The sequence below is a fragment of the Astatotilapia calliptera genome, chromosome 3, assembly GCF_964374335.1.
Source record: "Astatotilapia calliptera chromosome 3, fAstCal68.1, whole genome shotgun sequence".
Classification (NCBI taxonomy): domain Eukaryota; kingdom Metazoa; phylum Chordata; class Actinopteri; order Cichliformes; family Cichlidae; genus Astatotilapia; species Astatotilapia calliptera.
Window position 1 is genome coordinate 6,084,078 of NC_137424.1, and position 25,608 is coordinate 6,109,685.

The window sequence follows — 25,608 nt, forward strand, 5'->3', positions numbered from 1 at the left end:
GGGGGGTTGTGGGCTGGTCAAACCTGTTGAAGAAGTTGTTGAGTTCGTTTGCCTTCTCCACAGTCCCCCCCACTGTGCTTTTCTTGGTGTTGTGGCCTGTGATGGTTTTCACACCATTCCAGACCTCCCTCATATTGTTCCTCTCCAACTTCTGCTCCACCTTCCTCCTGTAGGTGTCCTTTGCTTCCCTCAGGCAGCGTTTCACCTCCCGCTGTGCTGCCTTCATCTCCTCCTTCACTTTGCTCCTGAAAGCCTTCTTCTTCATGTTGAGGACAGCTTTGACTTCCTGTGTTACCCACGGTTTGTTATTAGGATAACACCGTACCGTCTTAGCAGGGGCGACCGTGTCCACACAAAAGTTGAGGTAGTCTGTAAGACAGTGTGTCGCCCCCTCTATGTCCTCACCATGTGGGCTCAGGAGCACATCCCAGTCTGTGGTGTCATAGCAGTCTCTCAGAGCATCCTCCTTTTCTGGGGTCCATCTCCGGATGGAGCGCGTTGTGACAGGCTGCCTTTGGACGAGGGGTGTGTATTGTGGCTGTAGGTAAACCAGGTTGTGGTCTGACTTCCCTAGTGGGGGGAGGGGGGTGGCTCTGTATGCATCTCTCACATTAGCATACAGTAGGTCAATTGTCCTGTTGCTCCTTGTGGGACAATTCACAAACTGGTGAAAAGCAGCCAGAGTAGAGTCCAGTGTGGCATGGTTAAAGTCTCCAGATATAATAATGAAAGCCTCGGGATTTTGTGTCTGAAGTCTTGCTGTGACTGTGTGTATTTTCTCACAGGCAGCTGTTGCGTCGGCCCTCGGAGGGATGTAAACATACACACAGATCACATGACTGAACTCCCGAGGTAGATAATATGGCCGCAAGCTAACAGCTAGCAGCTCCAGGTCCGGACGGCATACCGAAACTTTAACGGAGACGTGTCCAGGGTTACAGTATCTGTTGTTAACGTAGACAATGAGTCCCCCACCTCTGCTTTTTCCGCTGGCCTGCGTGTCCCTATCGGCTCTCACGGGTGTGAAACCGCATAGGTCTACGTTAGCCTGCGGCGTTAGCTCGGTTAGCCACGTCTCCGTGAAGATAAACAAGCTGCACTCACGGTATAGTCTGTGGTTGTTCAGAGCGCACAGTTCGTCAATCTTATTCTGTAACGAGTTCACGTTGCCCATGATCACTGTCGGGATTGATGGTTTGAATCGCCTCCGGTGATCCGCTCTCCTCGCTCCAGCTTTGCAGCCTCTGTAGCTCCTCTTTAGCTCGGCCGGGATGTTGTGTCGCATGCCGGTCTGTCCCTTTGTTTTTAGTGCCAGCAGCTCCGCTCTCGAATAGATGAAGGAACTGGTTCCAGAAGTTTTAAAAAGTGCATTATCCATCTTGTATCGCTATATCTAAGAGGTATAAGTAGAGGAAGGTGAAAAAAAAGTTTGAAAAGCCTAGTCTAAAAAGTTAAAGTTAACAAAAAGGTGCGGTGTTGCAGAGCTACTTGGAAAGGCTGCCGTCACTCCAGCGCCATCTTGATGATGTCATCTTGATGACTTGCATGCATAACAGTGAGCTTTCCTTGCAGGAGCAGTTTTGTCTTAGTTGTGAGCTTTTCTTGTACCGGACTCTGCGCCCTAATTTTAGTGTCAGACCACACATTCAGAGTATTCCATCAGAACCAACCACGACGCAAGAGGAACACTGATGACGTGCAACCCCATGACCCAATCTGGGGCAGTGATGTACCAGCGGAGTTCAAGTTGTGGACCACCGGACAGAAGGTCCTGCACTCACTGTTCCCATGGGTCGGAACTGGAAAAAACACGCTAAGAATTGAGACTCTTGACTACCGATTTGGACTTTTCCTGAACAGCTCAACAAAGATAAATAAGGCTCAGAATGAGGAAATCGACGCGATCAGAATAGTGGTCATGCAACACAGGGTCGCCCTGGACATGATTCTCGCTGAGAGAGGGGGCCTCTGTGTCTTATTCAACACCACTTGTTGCACCTATATCCCGGACAACGTGCACTCCTTGACCATGACCACCGCCCTAGACAAGTTGCGACAACTGAGTAATGCGCAGCAACAAGACTATGTCACGAACAATGAGGACTGGCTGACCTGGCTGCTGAGTGGCAGCTGGAAGACCCTCGTGATAAAAGGACTCGTACTGATAGGAGTTCTGCTTCTATTATTGTGCTTGTTTTCTACATGTATCCTACCATGCATAAGATCCATGATTGACAAAATGGTACAGGCCACAGTAATTACCTATGTTGGACTGCCACTAGAAGATGAATCGGATGAAGAAGATTTAGTATAGAAACACACACACACATACTGAATGATGCTACAATTGAAAATGTTATAAGCAAGTGATTGTTGGCTGATAATAAAGTATGATTAAGTGAAAAATATTAACATCAGGAGGGGATGTTAAAGAAGAAACGCTTTTATGAGTTTTATGTTGCATTAAAGTATATGTTCATATTTTACTCTTAATAGGAAAAGAACAAAATGTACTACTCGCTCTGTTTATAGAAAGAGGAAGTTCACCCTATGACATTTATACGAACTTAGACACACACACACACATATATGCAAAATTAGAGGAAACTGCTATGCTTGTTTCACCCTGCTATAAATAATAAACGACTACTGCAGCTCGGTGTGAGTCCTCTCTGAGCCCTCACCCGTGCAGCACGTTAACCGTCTCCAAGTGTCTCAGTGTTGTTTATTCACCTGTTTGATAACTGTAAATCTCTGACAAGAGTTTATTTATATCATCTTCACGTGAACACATTCAAGAACATCACAGATGAAGAAACATTAAAAACTTCCACACTACATGAAGCAAGAAAAATAGTTTATTCCTTTATGTAGAAAAAACAGAAACATCAAACATCACAACAGACTCTCTTTGAAAGAACTAAAAACCTTTGTTCTCATGGTCCAATCATGAGTGAACTCCCCGATGAAGCCTTGTGTGCTAAAACATGTCAGAGTTTTAAAGGTTAAACATGAGTTTCCAAAACGTTTTGCTGGAGAACAATGAACTATTTGACTGAGTTTCAATCATTTACAGACGAGCAAAACCAGGACAGAGAAAAAAGGACAAAACTGACTCAGTAAAACAACAGAAAAGAAGATCCCATGTAGATCTGTATTATGTAGAAGTTCAGCCCAGCAACCAGTTCAGTTCAACACAAGTTTAAATGATTCTATCTGAACTCTGTGGAGCCTGATCTCAAGCTTTTTGAGTCTGACACAGAAACCAGAGGATCTTTCTGTGTCTTCAGATTCACTGTGATCCAGTGATGGGAGTGATTTCAGCCCTGAGTGATCACGCTGATGTTTGCACAGAGCAGACAATGAGGTGAATGTTTGGGCACATTGGTAACAGTGAAACAGTTTATTAGTAACGTGGGATCGTTTGTGTGCAGAGTATGAACTGAGATTCCTGAAGCTCTTGTCACACTGGTCACAGCTGTAGTTTCCTTCTATGTGTGTTCGTTCATGACTGTTACGATGACCTGAATGCGAGAAGCTTCTCTCACAGTGTCTGCACTTGTGTGGTTTCTCTCCTGTGTGGACTCGTTTGTGTGATTTAAGCTGACTTGCAGTGGTGAAGGATGACCCACACTGATCACAGAGGTGCTTTTTAACCCCACTGTGAATCAGTTCATGTTGTTTTAACTCACTTGGTGTGGTGAAGCTTCTCCCACATTCTTTGCAGTATTTCAGTTTGTCTCCAGTGTGTCTACGTTGATGTGTTTTAAGGGCAGCTTGCCAACTGAAAGTTTTTCCACAGAGGTCACAATGAAAGTCTTTCCCACCACCACAGTGATGACAGGGTTGAGAACTGGATCCATCTGTGTCGCTCTGCTTCTAAACAAAGACACAAAGACAGTGTAAGTCAGTCCTTCAACATTTGTATCCTGAACGTCGCCTGAAATAAAGAGCATCTCTGCAGACGTCCAACTACATTTGACTGTTTCAGTTAACACACTCAGTTTACTGGGCTGCAATAACTACAATACTACCACCATAATACTACAGTAATACTAAAATCATAACTGAAAGGAAAATCTGAATAATCACTCAGAGCTGCTTTTCCATGCAGTAGAATTGCTAACATGCTAACACAGTTTAATGAGCAGAGTTGTTCCAAACAGTCAGGCTAAAATGACAAGATAACAATATAAATATATACCTCACAGTAGCTGCACTTGTAGAGTCTCTTTCTGGTGTGGATCTGTTGGTGTCGTCTCAGGTGACGTGGAGATTTAAAAGTCTTCTCACACAGGTCACATTGATAAGGTCTCTCCTCAGTGTGGGTAAACATGTGTCGTTGTAAGTCTGTGTGACTTATAAACTCTTTGCCACACTGTTCACAGCAGTACACATCATGTCTGGTGTGAATGCGTAGGTGTGTATTTCGGCTCTCTCTCTGGCTGAAAGTTTTTCCACAGATGTCACAGCTGTATGCCTTAATTCCAGAGTGGGTAACTAGATGCCTCTGTAAGTGGCTACTGTTAGTAAAAGCTCTGCCACACTGATCACAGCTGTATGCCTTAATTCCAGAGTGGGTAACTAGATGACTCTGTAAGTGGCTACTGTGAGTAAAAGCTCTGCCACACTGATCACAGCTGTACGCTTTAACTCCACTGTGGATGAGTTGGTGTTTTTTTAGGTAACCCTTCCTGGAAAAAGACTTTCCACACAAGTCACAGCTGAACGGTCTCTCTCCAGTGTGGATGACCTGATGCTGTTTTAGTTTATCCCTCACAGTAAAACCCTTCCCACACTCGTCACAGCTGTATGGCTTAATTCCAGAGTGGGTAACTAGATGCCTCTGTAAGTTGCTACTTTGAGTAAAAGCTCTGCCACACTGATCACAGCTGTACGCTTTAACTCCACTGTGGATGAGTTGGTGTGTTTTTAGGTGACCCTTCAAGGAAAAAGACTTTCCACACAAGTCACAGCTGAACGGTCTCTCTCCAGTGTGGATGACCTGATGCTGTTTTAGTTTATCCCTCACAGTAAAACCCTTCCCACACTCGTCACAGCTGTATGGCTTAATTCCAGAGTGGGTAACTAGATGCCTCTGTAAGTTGCTACTTTGAGTAAAAGCTCTGCCACACTGATCACAGCTGTACGCTTTAACTCCACTGTGGATGAGTTGGTGTGTTTTTAGGTGACCCTTCAAGGAAAAAGACTTTCCAGACAAGTCACAGCTGAACGGTCTCTCTCCAGTGTGGATGACCTGATGCTGTTTTAATTTAGCCCTCAGAGTAAAACCCTTCCCACACTCGTCACAGGTGTGTTTTTTCTCTCCCTTTCTTCTGTGAGGTTTGTCGGCCTCCTGAGAGCGCTGACTTCTGGCTCCATGTTGGTCCTGCAGTGACAGAGATACAAACAGAGGAAGTGAGTGAAATGCAGTCGTGGAACAAACTCAACCTTCAAACTCCATTAACACTAGTTTTAAACCTGAAGGTGGAGCGTGGCACCAAACACCTTAAAGGTCTCTTATCCCCACCTGCTGGTAGTTCTAACACATTACATCCAACCTGCTGTTAAAGATAATTCATGACTGTTCAAACACTAAAATCATGCACACACACACACACACACACACACACACACACACACACACACACACACACACACACACACACACATTATTTTATAATTTAGATTATTTTGTTGTTTCCTATTACATATTTCTATAGTTTGTATAGATTTATACAGAATTATTCAGTGATAATAAATCCTATGTTTGTTTATTCTAAAGGAACCCCGTTAGCTTCCACAACAGATGTTGCTCGTCTTCCGTCAAATACTCACATAAAATATTACACAATAAAGTGGATTCAAGATATCCACATAATTTCACTCTTACATCCACAGTGAGGTTTCACAATTGTTCAAATATAAGCAATCAATAATAATAATAATAATAATATCAATAACATTGAGGCACATTACACAAATTTCAAAAACAAATCATGTCTTACAATATTTACAACAACTAAAAGCTCTGTAAATCGGCTTTTAAGTCTTCATTGAAGTTTTGAATAATTCTCTAATTTTTTAAGGCAACTTATTCCACTTAAAAGTTGCTCTAAATGTAACAGTTTTACAAACGTTACTTTTAACTCGAGCATTTACTAAATTGCAGCTTGTTGAAAACTGTGTAATATGATGATGTATTTCATCTGGATACTGCAGCTGAGCAGAATAAATGTGGTGTGTTTAACAGAATTGCTTTCTTTAGAACTACAAGTAAGCCATAGAATATTTTAGCCTGTACAGGAAGCCAAGAAAGGTTATTATGCATTTTATCAATATTAGTATAGTATGAACATCTTCACACTAATCTGGACGCCTTATTCTGGACTAACTGAAGTCTGTTAAGATCTGTCTTATTAGCTGCTGACCAAATGATTGAACAATACTCCAGATGAGACATTACTAGTGCATTAATGACATCTTTCATAATGAAGAAGTGATACACAAAGAGCATTTCATAGCCATAGCTATGCCTTGTCGGCAGAGTTATGTGACATTAGTGATGTTTGTACTTTCAGCGTTAACTTGGTTTTAAAGCCTTTAAAATATACGCCGTTCAATAGTCGACCTTCATCTGACAGAGAATGTGATGATTTTGTGGATAATTAAAGTCAGTCATATATCCACAAACACAACAAGCTGAAAGTCAGTGATGCTGCTCGGTTTGCAGTCCTGAATATCACGGCACAAGCAGGATTCACTGCACTGTTAATGTTAGCTGTGTTATATTGCTGCCTCTGTTCGGTGGTGTCGAGCCAAACGCACTTTAACGTGTGTTTGAACGAGCTGACGGTTCACTCGTTAAGCTGAAAGAAAGATGCTTTAATCACAGCAGTCACACATGTGTCCACTGCACCATCTGGAACTCTTCTTGTTTACACTCGTAATAACACAAACACTAAATCCTGCTTCTCTGGTGCTGTTGTGTAGCAGTGTGTACACCTGAGACTGTCACCTGTCTGTCTGTCCTGCACTCTCTCTCTGTTTCTTTCTCTCTGATTGTGGAATAAAAGTATGAACATGTGTTTATAAGTTACACTTGTGTTTGAATCCTGCAGCTTATCACACATTTGATTTCCATGTGTGACGACTGCAAGTGTCCAGAGTGAGGACAGACTGAGGGAGCCACTGCTGCACATCATCTGTGAGGCTTTGCAGCCCTGATGATCCACCAGGACAAACTCAGCAGTGTGTGAGGAAGAGGAGGAGGAAGAGCCAGCAGCAGCTGACAGATGGAGAGAATAGACAGACTGTTCCCTGTTTGTGAAGGACTGCTAGGAAAGTTTAACATAACTGTCTGTGCTGAATCAGTCTTATTAGGTAATGTTCAAATAATGTGATCATCCCAGTGTTTCCAGTGTGGGAGAAAGTACTCAGAGTACTCAGGGCCTTCAAGTTACACACTATGAAAGGCAGCAACAAGTTTAATGTTCAGAAACCTAAAGTCTGTATCAGCAGCAGGATGGAGCTAAAAATAAATGTTGGTTTCAGTTCTATGAAGCTTTGAGTATTTTGGATCAGTAGCTGCTGTGTTTGTTGCATCATATTGCTGTAACTGTTTATATGCTTTATATATTCTGAGCTAAGTTGATCTATAGTGTTACATCATATTCTATAAGGATGTTATGTGTTTGTAGACTTTCTGCCCAGTTTGACCCATTTAGCAGACGTCAGCCTGTTTAAGGCTCTGATATCTATTCTGTGTGACTTACAGCAGTTATGACATGGTCTGATTTTCTCACCCAATAAAGGAATATTTCATATATCAGTCGACTCTTCATTCTATCAGACACAGTTATCACAGCTCCTACATTTGCTTTTTACACATATATGTAAGCATTGAGCCACATTTAGTACCAACATATTAAATGAACAATATTTGTCTCTTATATATGATACATCTGTATACACACTGTCACAGATACTTGTCTGTGAGTGAAGTGATTAATATAATAACTATAATATTGGCCATATTATATTTACATTACCACAGTGAGGTGACTTTAGTCTCATGAACAACATCAGCTAATTGTTATTTACAGCTAATCTTAAACGACTGTTCAGCACAGAAATGAAGCCCAACAATCATGTTTCACAGTCCTGTGGTCTCAGCCTCAGATACTCATCAAATCACACAGAGCTCATGTAGAAACAAATGAACTAAATATGTTCTCCTTCATTTCTGTCAAACAAAGCTGTATGAAACGTTTCCAGCTGTTAGTATCATGGTTGCTAGGCAACCTGGGCAGCGCGACGGAGGCTAGACGTCCCATTTCACGAGCCTACGAGCCTCGCACTTCGGCCTTAGCGGTCTTTGAGTACGCGGCCCTTGAGGACTTTAAAGCTGCAGAACCTGAATCGGGATACAGCCATGATGATCTCCAGCCTCGTGCTCGCCAACATTCTCACCTGAGTTAAGAAGACGATCACTGAAATGGTCTCAGCAGGTCCTTTGATGACAGCAATGAAATGCAGTGGTAAGGCTTTTTGGGGATTAAGTTCGTTTTCATGGCAAAGAAGGACGATGCAGTTCATCTGATCACTCCTCATAACATTCTGGAGTGCAGGCAAAATGCTATTATAAAAACTTAAGCAGCAACTTCTCCAGGTTCCAATATTTATGCAATTCTCAAACCTTTTGGCCACGACTGTATAATCTCTTCTGAAGTTTAGTGGATATTATACATGGTTATGCTCAGGATGTGTCGGCCAGTTTCCACTGGAAACGCCTTTTGGTTAAACTGTCAGCGAGGAATTTGCATTTGCACTGTTACATTTTTATATAACTTTAATGCACATAAACAACAGCTGCTTGTTTCAGTGAAAATACATTGATGGGTTTTTAATAAAGTTGTGCAGCTGTAAAGTATTTTGTCTGGTGTCAATTCTATCGTCAGCTACATCGTTATGGCAAATGTTCAAATGTATATGGTGATAAATATCTTTGGTCATATGGTCCTGCTCTGTCTGTCACCTTCTGTGTTGAGCTCATTGTTTCCTCTGTAGTGGCTGAGCTGAGTCCAAGTAGCTGAAAATGTTCCTCTGCTGCTCCGTCAGACTCTCCTCCTCCTGCTGATCAGCTGGGACACAAAACAGATCTTTGTTAGGCTCCACACTGCACTGAAGAGTCAAAGTGTCTCATATGTTCATCTGACAAGTAAAAGAACACATTTTTGTTTCCCGAGGTGGGCAACTTGTTGGAAACAAACACAAAAGCTTTGAGCACTGATACCTGCCATTGCTGGCATTGAAAGATGCAACGCCAGCAATGTGGATTGTCAAGACTCAAACCAATCATCAAGCAAAGACAACAGGGATCATTTGTTTCTGTTTATTTAGCATTCACAGCATTTGTAGTTGCCTTCTGTGCAGGGGAAGTCCACGCACACTGTGTGGTACGGCCATCCGCAGAAGGTGCATTCAACCTCTGTAAGAGAAACGAGGTTGTCTGAGACTGAAATGATATTCACTAAAGAAGTGGTGATTTGTAAAACTTCAAGTGTATGATAAGGTGAAAACAAATACACAACTGCATGTCATGTAGTTGAAGGTTTTTTTTCTTTTGGAAGACCGGAAAACACTGAACGTTATAAATTAGTCCTTTATTTATCCAGGTAAAAAAAAATCTCATTGAGATTAAAAATCTCATTTCCAAGAGAGACCTGGCGTCATGGCAACACAAGTCACATACCACACAGGTATATAACATTTAAAACAAACACAATATCCCAACATGTGTAACAAATGTATTGTGCTTGAAACAAATTCAGAATAGGTGATAAAGCAGCTGCACATGTGTGTCACGAGTAAATCTGGCTGTATAACAAACAGAAACAAGTGATGCTGCTGTCTTTGCTCAATGGTTGGTTTGAGTCTTGACAATCCACATTGCTGCCATCTTTCAATATGTTGAATGCACCAGTGTAAGTGCAGCCACTCAGACTCAATGTGTTCATAGAAACAGGTGCAGATGTGTCACGAGTTCATCCAGCAGTAGCTATGGCACTTGGCCACAGGGGGCAGCAGTGGACTGACCTGCATTCGAGACTGCTCCAGCTGCTCTGTGACAGTCAGTAGATCTGCTACAAATTGCAGATCATATGCAAGTTTTGGAAATGACATTATAAATATTCCTAACTTAGCCACGGCAGCATTGTTGATGTATTACCTATATACTACAAATTATTCCACCTGCTGAAAAGTGGATCTAATGTGGGCGGACTCACACTTAGCAAATAAACCTGTGATGTGAGAATGTAATCAAACTGTTGATCAGAGGCAAAGTAATTTAAAGTTTATGATGCTATCGTCTAATGTTAGCTGACATGATGTTAGCTTGTAAACTTATGTTGTTGTCTGGGTCTCATGTCTGATCTGATGATAATAACTGTGACAACACAGAGATTAAATAAAGGACGTTGGTGGGACTTCTTATGTTAGAACTATAACTTCAGTTAAGGAGTGAGACGTAAGGTGACAAGGAGAATGAAGAGAATGAGAAAGAAGTAACTGGGAAGAGAAAATGAAAACAAAAATTTGAAATGATCAAATTTGTGTTAACAGATGATGGTGATTTTAGAAATTCAAGTAATTTAAAGGTTTTATCCTATTTGCTGTTGTTTTTTTCATATTCTTCTATTTGCAAGAGGTTATTAATAAAACAGGTTCTCTTTCTGGTTTCTCTTTTTGGACGCACTCTCTACAGCTTATCACATCCAAAATGGGGGATGTCAAGTACAAAACCTCGACAGAAACAATCAGCAAGAATTTTAGCATCAGTCCAAAATAAAACTGTCCAACTACAGAGTTTTAAAATCCAACTAAACTATGAACAGAGATCTTTTACAAATAGGCTATTGATGAGATGACAGTGGTAACAAAAACGTACACATCCGCGCACACAGACAAAATGGCGGGAGAGCGTTTAACGGTCGACCTCATGAGTCCGTTACCGTGAACTATGGAGCGGCAGATTTGTGCTGGAACTGAGCTGCACACAGCTGATGTTAGCCAGGAAACATTACACACTGCTAACGTTACCTTCACACGGAGCTCCACACGGAGACGATCAGCGTCAGGCACAAACACCAAGTTCAGAAAAGAGGAACTTTGAGCAGGAAGGAAAGAGTCAGAGCGGCGTTTGAGGACACGTTTACAACCACGAACATCAGAATCTGTCTGTGCTGCATTCAAGTGCAACTTGGAAACTCACTAATCTCTGTCATGTTGTCCAAAGATGATTTATTTCTGCTGGTTTTCTTGTTTGAAACACAAACATGTGTCAGCACTTTGTTGTTCTTCACCCTGCAGCATTTGAATATTTCAGGAGTAAGCTGATCATAAATTCATGAAGTCATGAATGAAAGTGCAGACTGAGAGTGGATCACATGATGTTTGAGGTGTGTCATGTGACATGTTCAGTATTGTCACACATGTCTAGATTGTCCCTGATATCATAACTGCTCAAACACTCATGATTATATTTGAAGAATTATTCCTGATGGCAGCAAAGTTTGAATGGAGCTCTCTGTCTGTGCTGATTTGTCGCCCTCTGGAGGTCAAAGCACAAACTGCATGATGTCACTGTAACCACCACAGTGACAGGAAGTGTTTTTAAATGATGAAATATGTCAGTGATGCTGATAGTGTGTTCATCACAGACGTTCAGGCTTCGTGTTGACATGAATCAAAGTTAATGTCATTATGGACCAAGGACAGTACTCTGGGTCTCCTGCAGAACAACTCGAGCTGTGATACCTGAATGAAGAGCCTCTGCTGCTTTAAAGAAGGAGGCTCGAGGCAGCGGTGAGGTGCAGACCAGCCAGCTTTTATTCAGCAACTTTAACAGAAGGATCAGAAAAATAAAACTATACAGCACAGTGATGCTGACTGAAGCCACAGCATTAAACTAAACAAGCATCGGATCATCTTTAACAACATCTAATAAATAATGACAACTATTTACTCCTGTATTTCCTACAATAAAGCCTGTTCAGATATTTGTTGCTGATGGAAATGTAAAAGGCTCCCAGGAACCAAAGGACAAAAACAGAAGCAACAGTCACAACTGCAAAGGATCCCCTAACACATAAACTGGTTCGAAGATATTTTCTAGCTCTGCAGAGGAGCTTGATTGCACGGACAGTAAAAAGTGGATTCAATAACAGCAGCGAGCGCTGAGTGATATAACGGTGCTGCGAGCAGCAGTGCAAAGGCTCACACAGAGACAGCAGCTACACTGTGTGTGGATGTGATCCACAGTCACAGCTGTGGGTTTCAGTCAGTGTGTCTCTAACTTCATGGTCACATTTCAAAGCTTATTGGAGCCAGAAGATGTTCAAGTAAAAGATTTATTGCTGTACTCGTCTACCAGGATAACAGGAGGTTCATAAAGCTGTGTAATACTTCAGCTTTCCATCATGGAGTAGTAGTTGTGTCCCTTTGTGTTTATTAGTGTGTTCACACGTCTACTTTAACTTCACTCTGTAATGAAAGGATTCAAATCACTGATAAATACATACATGCTGACTCTGAGTCTCAGTGAAGGAGGAAAGGATGGATGAAGGCAGCCTAGTGTGGGTCATGTGTGTCCAGCAGTCATCCAGGGCCTGGATCCATCTGTAACAGGAAGACAAAGTCCAGCCTGTAATCATCCTATCAGGCACAGCGTTTCCATCCAGCATCCTGACGACGCTAACAACCCGTCAAACGTCTCCTCTGGTCCACAGAAGTCACACTTCCTGTGTCATGTTTACCTTTTTAAGTGTGCTATTCAAGCCTGTGTGACCAACTCTGACTCTCCAGATTCCATCCTGGTCTCTGCTGCAGCTTCTTCTACACGACTGTTTTCTGTATAATAATATCTGCCTTTCCCGTCTCTGTCCCAGTGTGCCTGCCACTCGTCCTTCATCTTTACCTTCATTATACTCTTCACCTCACTTTCACTGTATTTTATAGTCAAACCTGCACGACTTCTTCTTGCTGCACCTTTTTAAACTTATCGTCCTGTTCATTGCATCAACACCGATATTCACAGGGAGCCATAAGAAATCCACTTCTATCCCTCTGTGTTTGATTCTATACAGTAAATGAAGTATATCAAAAACAATATGTTGCCTAGAGTCTGAAGACATATCACCTGTGCTCACTAGCACGCTGCTAGAGTCCCAGCAAACCACATACCTCCATATTAGTGCGTCCTCCACCCAGTTCAAGCCAGTAACATCACTACCAGCTCCCAGTATAAACTGCCACATCATCTGTAATTCTTTTACTCATCACCAAACTTATTTGTGGGAGAACAAATGCAGCAGCCGTTCTTTTATCTGACAGTGTTGACGCATCAGTAAATATCCTCACATGACCTGAGGACTTTCCCACTATATGAACCTGCTTTTAGTCGCCCCTCCTCCCTCGCCACAAGCTTCCTTTACAACATAACTTATAAAAAACAACTTTATTGACAATCAGCAATAACAATTACAGACAGTCTAGAAGAAGAATCACATGATCAAGGAGCAGAAGTTTATGGTTTTAATAGCTTTTACATTTTGGGAAAGTTTTAAAAACATTGTTTGGTTTTCTTTCTAAAGCGTTGAAAGGACGGCTTTGCATCAGAAAATAAGATCAGCAAATGAATCCATTAAAGTTCTTTTGCCTTGTTTGCAAAAGAAGCCAAACAACATTTGTGTTACAAAGAGAGACTTCAGAACAGATCAAAGATCACAAACATCAGGCACTGATGGAAACAGCCAAACACAGAAACAGAGGCACCAGCAGGTGAAGGAGGCCTGTTGTAGAAATGACTCTGAGTGCTCAGGTAGAAACGCATGAAGAACCAGTGCGTCTAATATTTGGAAACCAGTCTGTGTTTGAGCGTCCTGGATGAAACACAGGTCATGTTGCAGAGCGAGGACGTCGTCTTTCCTCCCGAGTGTGTAACTACAGGACGTGTGCAGCAGGTTTAATCGTCCTCCTGACAGTTACTGATGAACGAGTCCTTCAGGGAGGCTCCAGGATCACTGTGGCTTTTACCAGCTGCTGCTAAACTGAGAGGTGTTGCTGCTTCATGTGTGAAGATGTCTGCATGGCTTTAACAGTGCAGACGTTCCTCATGTGCACACATTTCATATGTTTTATTGTGATGTTTAGTAACATCTGCTTCCCTCCTTCAGGCAGACGATAAAGTGAGCTCAGCCTTAAACATGTGGAGAGAACGTTTGACCGACAGTCCTGGGACGACTGCAGAACAATGGTTTGTTTTTAATGATAAAGTTTCATAATGGAAATAAATGCTGAGCCTGTTTCATGATGTTGGCCCTGCAGCATCAGGCAGGATTAATACTGTAACAAACGTGTGTCACAGTTATAATGACTTTAAATGAAGACTTGGGTTGGATGGAGATGTCAGCTGGATTTGTGCTGACTGTCACTTTAAATGTTTTCAGTTCTGTTCAGCTTCTAAATCTACTTTTGTATAATGTTTGCTGAGTTTTGCACTTCATGACGCTTTTAAGAAGAGCCACTAAATCCTGACTTTACACAAAAATAAAGATTTAATGTGTTTAGTGTGACAGTGGAGGAGAGCGCACATAATAAGAGTCATTAACAGAATGGTGACAATTATAATCTGTCTCATTTTAGGAGCAGCTCACAGGCACAACAGTCTACAGAGCAATCAAAGCACCAGTTAAACGTCCATGTGACCGGCTTACAGCCAATGAACAATCAGTCCCCACTGTCCCCACCAACATCACTGTACTGGAAAGACTGTGCTGCCATGGTCAGAGATGAACTGGTGCTAAAATGTAAGGCAGCTGATGTGTGTGGCCTTAGCAGCACAAATGCATCACGGCTGCAACGCTGCAGTGTGTTTAAACATTTGAACATTTCTGTGGCTTCAAACCAGCAGCTGCTCTGTACTCAGTCGTGTTTGTGTGTCTGTCAAAGTGATTGTTGTCTTTAAAAAGCCTTTTGTGTTGAGTTTTGTGAGCAGTGCCGAGCTTCTCTGTAGTCTAAGCCGAGTCGATATATTTGATTCCATGTTTGGTGTGATTTTCAAAGTCAGCAGCAGCAAACCCATACGGTAAAAAAATACATTTTTCCTGGCCAAAATATATTTCAAATATATGGTAAATATATTTTGTATTTGTGATGCTCCAAAAAAATATATTTTTGAAATTGAAAATATATTTCTTTCAAACCAAAATACATTTCAAAACATATTTTAGGGTGAAGAAAATACATTTCCAACCTTACAGTAGAATGTATATCAAAGTATCCTTTATTTAAAATATATTTAGTGCAATAATGATGATAATGATAACAATACTAAAAGTAACATGTTTTATGCACATCTGCAAAAAACAGTTGGATTCAAACAAAACAGAGTCAAAGGTCTATCACGAATTAGGTTGTTTATTCATTTGCTTACAGTATTTCACATTACACAATATCTCACTATAATGTAGCGTTCATTGACTTTGAAATTATCTGTCAGTGATACAGTAAACAAGATACAACAACTGCTATGTACACTTTAGTTTTTGACAATATATACAATTTAGTACTTAAAGGAACACACTCCACTGTTTTGGAAATAGGCTCATTCTCCATCTCCCTCAGAGTTAAAAATGCAGCGTCTTCTTTCTAGATCCGTACGTTAATAGGGCTCTGGAGCGTGATATTACGGGATGGGGCGTAGCCAGGATTTTTGGTCAAGGCGCCATATTAGCAGGCCAAACAAATGCTTGCTGTGTGGTCGGTTGTAATGTTAGATTGCACTACCGACAAAGGAATAAGCTTGAAAACAGGCTCTCTTTTCATTGTTTCCTCACCTGGAAACATCATGAGGGAGCTTATGTGTTGGATGTTACCAAAAGAAGGCGTCTAGCCTGGATAGCAGCTGCGAGACGAGCTGATATTCAGTTCTCTACCAGCCACAGATATCTGTTGGTGTGCTCCAGTATTTTCATTCAGGTAAGTTCTAAATAAGTTCATATTATTATTTATAGCCTGTTAATTTTATTTTCAATGCGCTCTGAGATCATAGCACAAACTTAGAACAAACATGCAGAACTACCTTCTATTTATAGAGTTGCTAATTATTTGGCATTATTGCAACAAACCAGCCTATGAAATGAATGAAACAAATCCTGACTGGGTTCCAACACTACACATGGGGCACTACGAAATCCCTGCTTCAAACTACATGCTACATACCACCATGCCAATCAGATTACTTCTTCCATGTGAGGGTAAAAAGGTGACCTTCCTGGATAAGATGGCAAAGGTTTGCTGCGTTTTGGTGAACATGTGCCCCAGTGTGGTAGTAAAACCAGGGAAAAATGCTCTTGTTAAATACTCTTAAGTCTTGTGCTGTTTATGTAGTGATAAGTTTTCTTTTTTTTTTTTTTCCTTTTTTCTCTTCTTTTTTTTTTCTCCTTCTCTTTTTACAGTTGCAGAAACATATAGGTGATTGCTGTAACGTATGTTTTAATTTTGAAATTAAAGCAGCCTTTTTTCCGTTAAAAGGTTCTTTGTGAGGATCAATCCAGACATGGGAACAAAATGCCCTGCAAAACTTGGTACAAGCCGCAAGACAGGTCGTGTCGTAAAGAGGAAGGTTACAAGCATCAGCCCTCGGATCACCACCTTCCTCCAGCGGCTCTCTGAGTTTGAATGGAGGACTTCCAACTAGGTAAGAACAGAGATGATAATATCTTTTACATAGCTGATAATTATATACATACTGTACACACATCCATACAACAGTATGAATGATCTCAGACAGATGTGAACAAGTGAATAACCTGAGCAAACATGAATATTGATGATGTGTCTTTGACAGGTGGTGATAAAGACTACGCTGAACCCGACCATCCTGGTAACGGAAATCTAAATCCCATGTCACATTCTATTTCCTGGGACCCACTGATAATTATTACATTTTGTAAATGAGTTTTGTTTTACAATTGTAATAGTTTATTTAATGTTCATGCTGGTGGGTTTGTCCTGTTTTTAGTGGAATGAAAAACTGTTTTCCTTAAAAAAATCAGACAGAAAGGTGAAGGACTGTGTAGTTTTCATGTACGCTTCTATTTATTTTGGTTATTGGCATTGTTTTTATTCAGTTGAAAAATGTTTTTCTTGTTAAAAAAAAAATCAACAATAAATGTTGGTTTAATTCACTATTCTGAGACTACTTTATTTTTTTATTTTTTTTGTCCCGTTTGGATCTATAGCCATCAGAATTGTTGTCTTGAGGCCAAGAAAGATGGCAAGCGGATTTATTTTACCAAGTGGATCATCATGGCCTTGCCATATTGGTCCATTTGATTGACCTTTATTATAATTATGAATTTATTTTATTTTCAGTTGCAAACGGGACAGACATAATGTGGGACAGGACAGGGGGAAAGAATGAAAGAAAGAGGGGGAGAGAAAGAAAGAAAACCAAAGGGGAGAAGAGACGGTGAGAAGGGGGTGAAGAGAGAAAAAAACAAACAAACAACAAAAAAAAAAACTCCTGGGTCACCTGTATGGAGAAAAAAAAAAACAGAGGAGACAGCAAACAACAAAGAGCAACATAATAATAGAAAAAAAAGCACCATCACAATAAACTAGCTAGCCATAGATATCAATAGTTACTAAATAATAAACGATATTGTGCAGCACGCAAGATAGACAGCGCACAGTGTGCTTTGAGGCAGCAGCCAAGAAAGCTGTAGTCCGCGTCTGTGAATACCCATGTGTACACCTGTGTGCATACCTGTGTGGATCAGCATGCTTGCATTCCAAAGGTTTCTCCATGTGATAAGTGATAAGTTTTCAAAAGAGACAGTAAATTACAGAATGCTAGTAGTGGGTGATATTATACAAATGCTGTCATGATTTTATGTGAACATTTTGTCATTTGTAAACTATACATAACATTTTTTCTACATTGTAACTGATGTGATGTTCGACAAAGTGCTTTTAATTAAAAATAGGCAAACATTTCTTTGTTTCTTTATTCAACTTTTGAACAGTGGTATTTAGTAAGTACATATTCAGTAAATGCAAAGTATTTACATGGCCCCCTAAATTAAAACACTATGGGTTATTCAGAACAGAACTATGCTTGGAAAAATATTGTCCCATCAGTTGATCCAACTCCTCCACAGTAGCAGGTGGAACTTTTCTTTTTTGAGGATGGCTTCTTTTACCTGTCACAACGAATGGTCTGTTTATGTTTTGATCAAGAACCTTTTTTTTGGGCAGCTGAAGAGGAGAAGTCTATCTTATGGCCAACCTCTGGCTGTATCTTGGTCATATTACCCAGCAAAACCCAGTATGCAGGTTCATCTGTAACAGTCCTTGTGCCACAGATCCTCACTGTTGCTTCTACATTAAACAGAAGAGCAGTGACATGGCTGCAAGTCTCCACGACTCTAGTCATACAGCTGCAGTGGGCGGCTTCAACCTTCCCTGTGATGCTCACAATGACCTGTGGCTGCAATGCTGCAATTCAGTTTTTAAGAGTGCAGGACCTGAAGCACACACAGACAAAGTTCATTTAAAGACAAGAACTATGAGCCAAGGCCGACACAAATGTGTTTTATTTACTTTCAAATCCATTTATCATAAATGTAACAAATAAAGTGTTTTTATGTATCCATCTATAGAACGCTGCATGTTATATTCTAAATCTGCATGTTTCTTTTTAGAAACCTATCAGCAAAAAATGAACCTAAAGTATGTAATGCAAGGATGTAATCACTTTCAAGAGGGAGAAAACATAAAGTTCGACTTTAAGTGACAACTATGGACACCTAATATGACAAGCAGATTCTGCAGGTCATTAATCAATGTATAAAACTAAAACAGAATGTATTTTTAGTGACACAGGACACAAACAAGGAAGCAAGATGTGTAATTAGGATTATTTATAATAAATATGAATTAATTAGGGCAATTTCTTTAACCATAAAGAATAACTAAATCCTTCAGGACAATGTCACATCAATGCACTGAACTCACTATGTTATCCCTCTAACAGAGCCTCTACATGTTCTCACTGTAATTTCCCCCTCACGAATGAATTTTTGCTAGCACTAATTTGAATGTTGGGGGGAATCAAACGCATTTTACTCGCAGTACTAAAGCTGACTTACCTTTGCTTGAATGACGGCATAATCACAACGTGGAGGCTTAAAAATAGCCAAATCTTGTACCCAGTCCTTGGTGAATTGGATGTGCGCCTCCAGAGATTTATAATTGCGAAATTGGTGCGCCGTGTATGCTCTGACTCCACAGACAAGGTATGAGAGTAGATCATGCTAAGTCAATAGCGGTTTGGTCTTCAGGGTTTCTACTCCACGGCTATATTTCATACGGGTCCACATTTCAACAATCAAGTACCGTCTCTTTGCATCTGGACAGAATCTGTCTCTATACCGTCATTTTCTTTTGAGCTACGTTTCAGAATGGTTCGTAGCAATCTTGTTTTGATTCGTGACCTGCCAAGATGGTGCTGCGCTCCCACAATGCATTGCGACATTACGTCAACTCCAAAGCCCTTTGCGTGCAGGAGTGTATGCGCATGCGCATTGCCACGGTGGTTTAAAAAATAAAGATATAATGAAAAGTAATTAATAAAAATTAAATATTTAAACATTCCCACAAATGTGCAATGAACGTGCAAAAACTCTCTTTAGTAGTTGTTGCTGTTTCTTTCTTTCTTTCTTCTTTTTTTTTTTTTTTTTGAAAAATAACGACGTCTCTGAGGCGCGAAATCTGACAGCGAGAGGAACGGCCGGATACAGGAGACGGGAAGAAACAAGCCGATTATGTTCGCGTTAATTAAGTGGTTGGAAGATGTAAAATTCTCAATTCTGCCAACTGAACATATACGAGATTTTAATGAGGATGAATAATTAGCCGGCATGGAGGAAACGGACCTTTATTTCGTGGAGTGGCGACAAGAAGCCAAGGCGGGTGGCCAGTCTAAGAAGCCTCCATCATCAAGCTAGCAGGTGCCTTTTCCCATATAATATTACTTTATTCTCGTGTATTTGGAACGGAAGCGTAGAGCTGCCACCCAGGCAAAAGAGAAATATAAGTATATCACGTTATAACGTGAAAAGTTTATCGTTCTAACAATATACTATCATGTTTGAACAACATGTTTGAACAACATTGTACGAAAAATGTACATAATTATCACGTCCGTACAATATTGTGCGAACGTGACAATTATGTATATTATAATAATGTGATATTATATTATACCAGTGGTTCTTAACCTGGGTTCGATCGAACCCTAGGGGTTCGGTGAGTTGGTCTCAGGGGTTCGGCAGAGCCTCCGCTGTGACGTGCACGGCTCATTTTGTGCACCAGTAAAAAACATATCTACGTCTAATTTGAAAAAAAAAACACACTTTATTTTTCACTAAAGAGGGGTTCAATGAATGCGCATATGAAACTGGTGGGGTTCGGTACCTCCAACAAGGTTAAGAACCACTGTATTATACAAACATGAAAAGCATAATGTTAGAACAATAAACATTTCACGTCATAACGTGAAGCTCTATTTTTCTTTTGCCTGGGTGGCAGCTCCACGCTTCCATAATTTGGTAATCAAAATATGTAACTTAATTAATTATATTGTGACGTACTTTTGCCTTTTCTTATTATTCTGCCTTCTCAATAACTATCAAAGCCTATTCACATTTAATTTGGCTTTCACAGAAATCCTACCTCTCCTTCTGGCTACAGAGTACTTACCAAGGTTAGAAACAAAGAACAGTTATGCTTTATTAATGTTCGCTAATTACAATGTTCCACATTTCCTTGCTTTTTAAGTCATTTTTAGGCTTTTTAGAGTTTTTGTTTTTTATTTTTTTAGCAGTAATGTTTCTGCCTATTTATTTCAGCCCATGAAATCGAATGCAGATCTTCCTAATGAGAGATTTACATAAATATAAGTAATTTTGTTTGTCATTGTCATTAATGTTGTTGCTGTTGTTGTTTTTGTGCAGTTTGCAATCATATAAACCTAGCAAACATCAGTCAGCACAGTGACTAACCTAAACAGATTCTTGCTTTATTCACATATATTATATGTAATTATATATACCTGCACATTGTACCTAGGGTTGCAGCCACTTGGCCCCACCCCATTGTTGTGACAGCCCTGATTGTACTTATACACTGCATCTGAACAGGGAACAGTCTGCCACATTAATGTATTTTTAAGTGACTTGTTTGTAATACATGAATTTGTTTCTTACAGATGTCAAAGTCTCAACCTCATGCTGCCCTCCCCCATCCTCCTAAAGTAAGTATTTGTTGTTGTAGTTTTTTATGCAGTGTCTGTGTCACATGCTAATCATAATTATTGAAATAACTGTTTTCTAACAGGTTTTCCAAAACACTAGTTATGTTTGTTGTCATTCAGACCAGTACTACTGCTTAGACATTGTTTAGTGGTCATGCATGTTTGACAAGCTCGTTATGATACCAAAACAGTAGGCCTATCACAATAATCGATATATCGACTTAACACACAGTACATGTACATGACCTCAATAATTGTTGATGATGTAATTTATGTGCCATTATATTTACAAAAATAAAATATAATGATAACAAAACATTAAATAACATTGTTTTCTATTTGTTAGAAAATTTACTATTTATTCAAGTTTTTAAGGTATCTAATATTTTGATTCCTAATTTCAATGATCTAAATGCTTTAAGAATTAGATGTTGGTTTGTCAATTGAAAGTGTGTAGATCTTGCATTATTATGGTGTTATATTATGATTATACATTCAAAGACATAAAATGGTCTTAAAATGACAATGACATAACTTGTCGCAATTGTTTATGGGGCAATATACCGACCAACAAAAAGTCGCTATCGTAACAGGCCTTCAAAACAGACGGTTTTATGATTGATAAATTCAAAAAATAAATACATTTAATTTCTCTGAGATTCTCTAATATTCAGTTACAGTTCACAACACAGTTACCCGTACATGCAGTATTATACTGTAAATATAAATCTCTGCATTTAGCATCCCACTAGAAGCGTCACAGTTACTGCCTCTTTTTTTTTTTTTTTACAAATACCTGTACTATTACTAACACATTTACTGTTTTACTTTTAGCCTGTGGATACAAATGCAGATTTCCTTAATGTAAGTTGTATATTTTAATTACATCATGTTATTTTTATTATTATTTATTTATTTATTTTATTTTACATTCAAATATTTCAAGCTTCTTGGTTAAAGAAGCTTGATTGCTAGTAGGTAAAGAATAGTTCACCTATAATTCATATTCCCAATTAATTTCTCACCTCTGATTGAATGCCTTTGTTTGTTTTCCTATAACAAAACATTTTTGCTGGATATATATGGTGAATTTATATGCATAGATACAGTCGTAGTGCTTGACACATGCAAACAGCAGTAGATGTACTAAAAAGGAAATAATTACAATCATGATGTTGATTGCTGATGTCAGTATATATATTTTAGAGGAATGTTTTGTTTTTCACCCAAAATAACTATATTGCTTCAGAAGAGATTTATTACCCTACCGGACTCTTATATATTGTTCTGTTTTTTGTTTGTTTTTGTTATTTTCAGGTTCAATGGTGCGTGTTCTTCTAATGGCCGCCTTCCCACTGGAGGTTTTGATCCACAGCAATTTAAAAGGTAATCAGCTTTGAAAGTCAGTTCAAATGGTTAGGTAATAGTACTTTAAAAAGCCTACAACTCTGTCACCAGTTTCTTTACCAAAAATTACCCATAAAAGTATCGCTCAATAGCATATATTGTAGTTCAAATGTTTAGTTGTACAAATATCAAATTTTTGGAAATCTAAAACTAGTCAAACACTCAAATGTTCATGCTTTTTATAGGAGGACAGAGCAAAACGGACATCGGCGCAGAGTGAAGAACTGCCCTTGATAAGGACACTATGACAGCCATATATAGTAAGTGAAGACTTTCTGTGTATCTAAAATTGCATACAGCACAAGTAACTTACTTTGCAACCATTAAAATAGGTTGTAAAGTAAGTTACCAATACAAATAGGTGATGATGCATTGTAGTGGTTGGTCTCAGACAAAGAAGGTCAACAGATTTATGAATGCTGGAAGGTAAGGAGAGACGACCAAAAGGGGTGTTAGCATTACTGTAATGTGAACTGGATAGACTTCCCATCTAGGAAAAAAAAAGAGGTAAATTATGCGTAAAATATATCTGTATTAATATCTGTATCTGTATAAACAGAAATATCTGTTTGCTAAATGAAGCCAGCTAACATAAATCACATTTTTATTTTAACTCTGATAAAAGTAATAGAACTGTGACTTTTGTTTGTTACAGTGGGGGTAAGGAAGGGGTTTCCCAGCGTGTCCAGAAGGGCTTTGAGGATTGCAGTGAAAGCTGGGGGAACTGAGACTGTGTGTGTATATATATATATATATATATATATATATATATATATATATATATATATATATATATATATATATATATATATATATATATATATATGTATATATATATACACACATATATGTATATGTGTGTGTGTTTCTTTTAGAATGTTTAAGTATGTAATGAGAATAAACTTATAAAATGAATATTCCTTGCTTGATTGATATGCTATATGTATGTTTTAAACATCAAATAAAGATTTCTTTCAGATGTTACATGTGAATGTGTTTTCTTAGAAATATATGAAGGGTTAAATTTATATTTTTTTGAATGATTTTAAATACATTTAAATTGTATTTTGAAATATATTTTATTAATATATTTCAAAATATACAAAAAATGGCCAAAAAATATATGTGCTAAAATACATTTTAAATATATAAATATATTTTAAAATGTATTTTAAAATATATTTTTTTACCGTATGGGCAAAGCTACACCAGAGGGTTGTGCTGTGTAACAGGTTGGTGCAGGTGGTGTTATCTACATTTGAACATTAGGCAACAGTCTCATGAAGACACTTTCTATTGTTCACTAAAGACCAACAATAACAGAGACAAAGGGAGAGCAGCAGAACTAGTGCTAACAATTAGCACTGCTAGCCTGCCCACCAACACCAGCTAATGTTCTAAAAACGATGATCAATGATTTTGCTGTAACGGCTCCAGCTGTCTGTGTCAGGGACACGTTGGAGATGAAGTGAGTGATCCAGTGACAAAGGTTTGGAAAGCTGCAGTCAGCTGAGACTAAAGGAGTCACCTGACCGAGAGACCAAATGTTTCACTGAGAACGTCCAGATGAACAGAATCAACCTTTGGGATAATCTGTTCCACACATCCATGTTTCACTTACTGCATTATATTTCCTCATTGCTGTGCACACAGGCCTGTGGCTTATAACCAACTCCAAGTTCAGACTCAGAGGCTGCTGAAGCTGTTTTCTGGAACAGAGACGTGTTGGATATAAAAGCAACTCTTCTTTATGTGTCAGCACTGAGGAAAGGAGCAGCTTCGTTTCTAAGTGTATGAAGGACTGTAGCAGTGTGTGTGTGAGCTTTATTTCACAGACAGAACCATGTCAAAAACACAACTTCAGGTAAAAACAATACAAAATCAAAGAGTCTGATCAGAAGGATTAAACAGAGGAGTGTGGGACTGTTTTTAACAGACAGCAGGTTAAGCCAGGCTGGAGGAGTAAACTGAGCCTCGGTGTGAGCAGCAGTGTGTTTGACAGGAAGCTGAGATAAACAGTCTGGAGCCCATTTAGTGCTTCATATGAAAGTGTGAGGATTTGAAAGCAAATCTAAAATCAAGCAGGAGTCAGTGTGAGAATGATTTGTGCTTTTCCTCAGTCAGATGCTGGGAGTTTCAGTTCATCCATGTTCAGCGTGCTGTGCTTTGTGTAACAGGAGAATATGACAGTATAAATCAAGTCTTCATGTCACTGAAAGCCTCCACAGTCTGCTATGGAGGTGCATCAGTTTGGATTTACAAGAAGAACATTTCTTAAACCTGCCACAAGATGGCGCTCCAACAGAAGGGATGTCCACAGTGTAACACAGACACACACATACTGTGTGAATGTGTGAGTGAATGGGCTTTCAACACAAGGCTTCTGCTGCTACCTTTAATGACATAATTAGCTAACAAGAACAAACTGTTAATTACCACCAAAGAACGGCTCCAGATTTTAGCTGCTGACCATTTTGTGAAACGTTGATTACATCAGCTTATTGTTGATTTTTCAACCTTAATATCAGCTGCTTTAAAGGAGCCTGGTTCTCTGGCAGTAACACTTTTCTTCACTAGATGCAGTGCAGGCACAGTCTGTGTTTCTAAACTACACACTAATGTTCATTGTTGTGCAGCTAAATCCTCCCTCTGGATGGGAAGAATCCCTGTCAGGCTTCAAACACCTGGCTTGGTGTTCTGGAGCTAATGTGTCACCTGTGAGGACTCTGAGATGAACACACAGCAGACACTTCAGTTCTCCGTCTGTGTGTCCTCAGTTTCCCAGCATGCCTTGGCTGTGGTGGTGGAGGTGAATGAGG

At 39.6% G+C, this 25,608-nt stretch overlaps 3 protein-coding genes across 5 annotated transcripts in view; 2 read left to right on the forward strand and 1 right to left on the reverse strand.

The window, feature by feature from the left end:
* Positions 1 to 25,608, forward strand: part of LOC113011576 (protein NLRC3-like) — a 471,371-nt gene that overhangs the window by 389,842 nt on the left and 55,921 nt on the right. The window lies entirely within an intron of this gene.
* Positions 1 to 25,608, forward strand: part of LOC145424323 (uncharacterized) — an 86,504-nt gene that overhangs the window by 38,996 nt on the left and 21,900 nt on the right. The window lies entirely within an intron of this gene.
* Positions 2,841 to 11,313, reverse strand: LOC113017659 (uncharacterized). 2 transcript variants are annotated; one of them, XM_080297351.1, is made up of 4 exons: positions 11,104 to 11,313; positions 9,038 to 9,143; positions 4,205 to 5,389; positions 2,841 to 3,879 (listed from the first exon to the last, which is right to left on the reverse strand). In XM_080297351.1, exons 2-4 carry the CDS (start codon positions 9,053 to 9,055, stop codon positions 3,187 to 3,189), a joined length of 1,896 nt encoding a protein of 631 aa, XP_080153477.1. In that variant the 5' UTR covers positions 9,056 to 9,143; positions 11,104 to 11,313; the 3' UTR covers positions 2,841 to 3,186. The 2 variants fall into 2 exon arrangements, with proteins under 2 accessions (XP_080153477.1, XP_080153480.1); XM_080297354.1 differs by having other exon boundaries at positions 9,038 to 9,490.

Coding starts and splice junctions, on each gene's coding strand:
- LOC113017659 (XM_080297351.1), bottom strand. Junction 3,880..4,204: donor ACAAGTGCAGCTACTGTGAG/GTATATATTTAT, acceptor GTCTTTGTTTAG/AAGCAGAGCGACACAGATGG.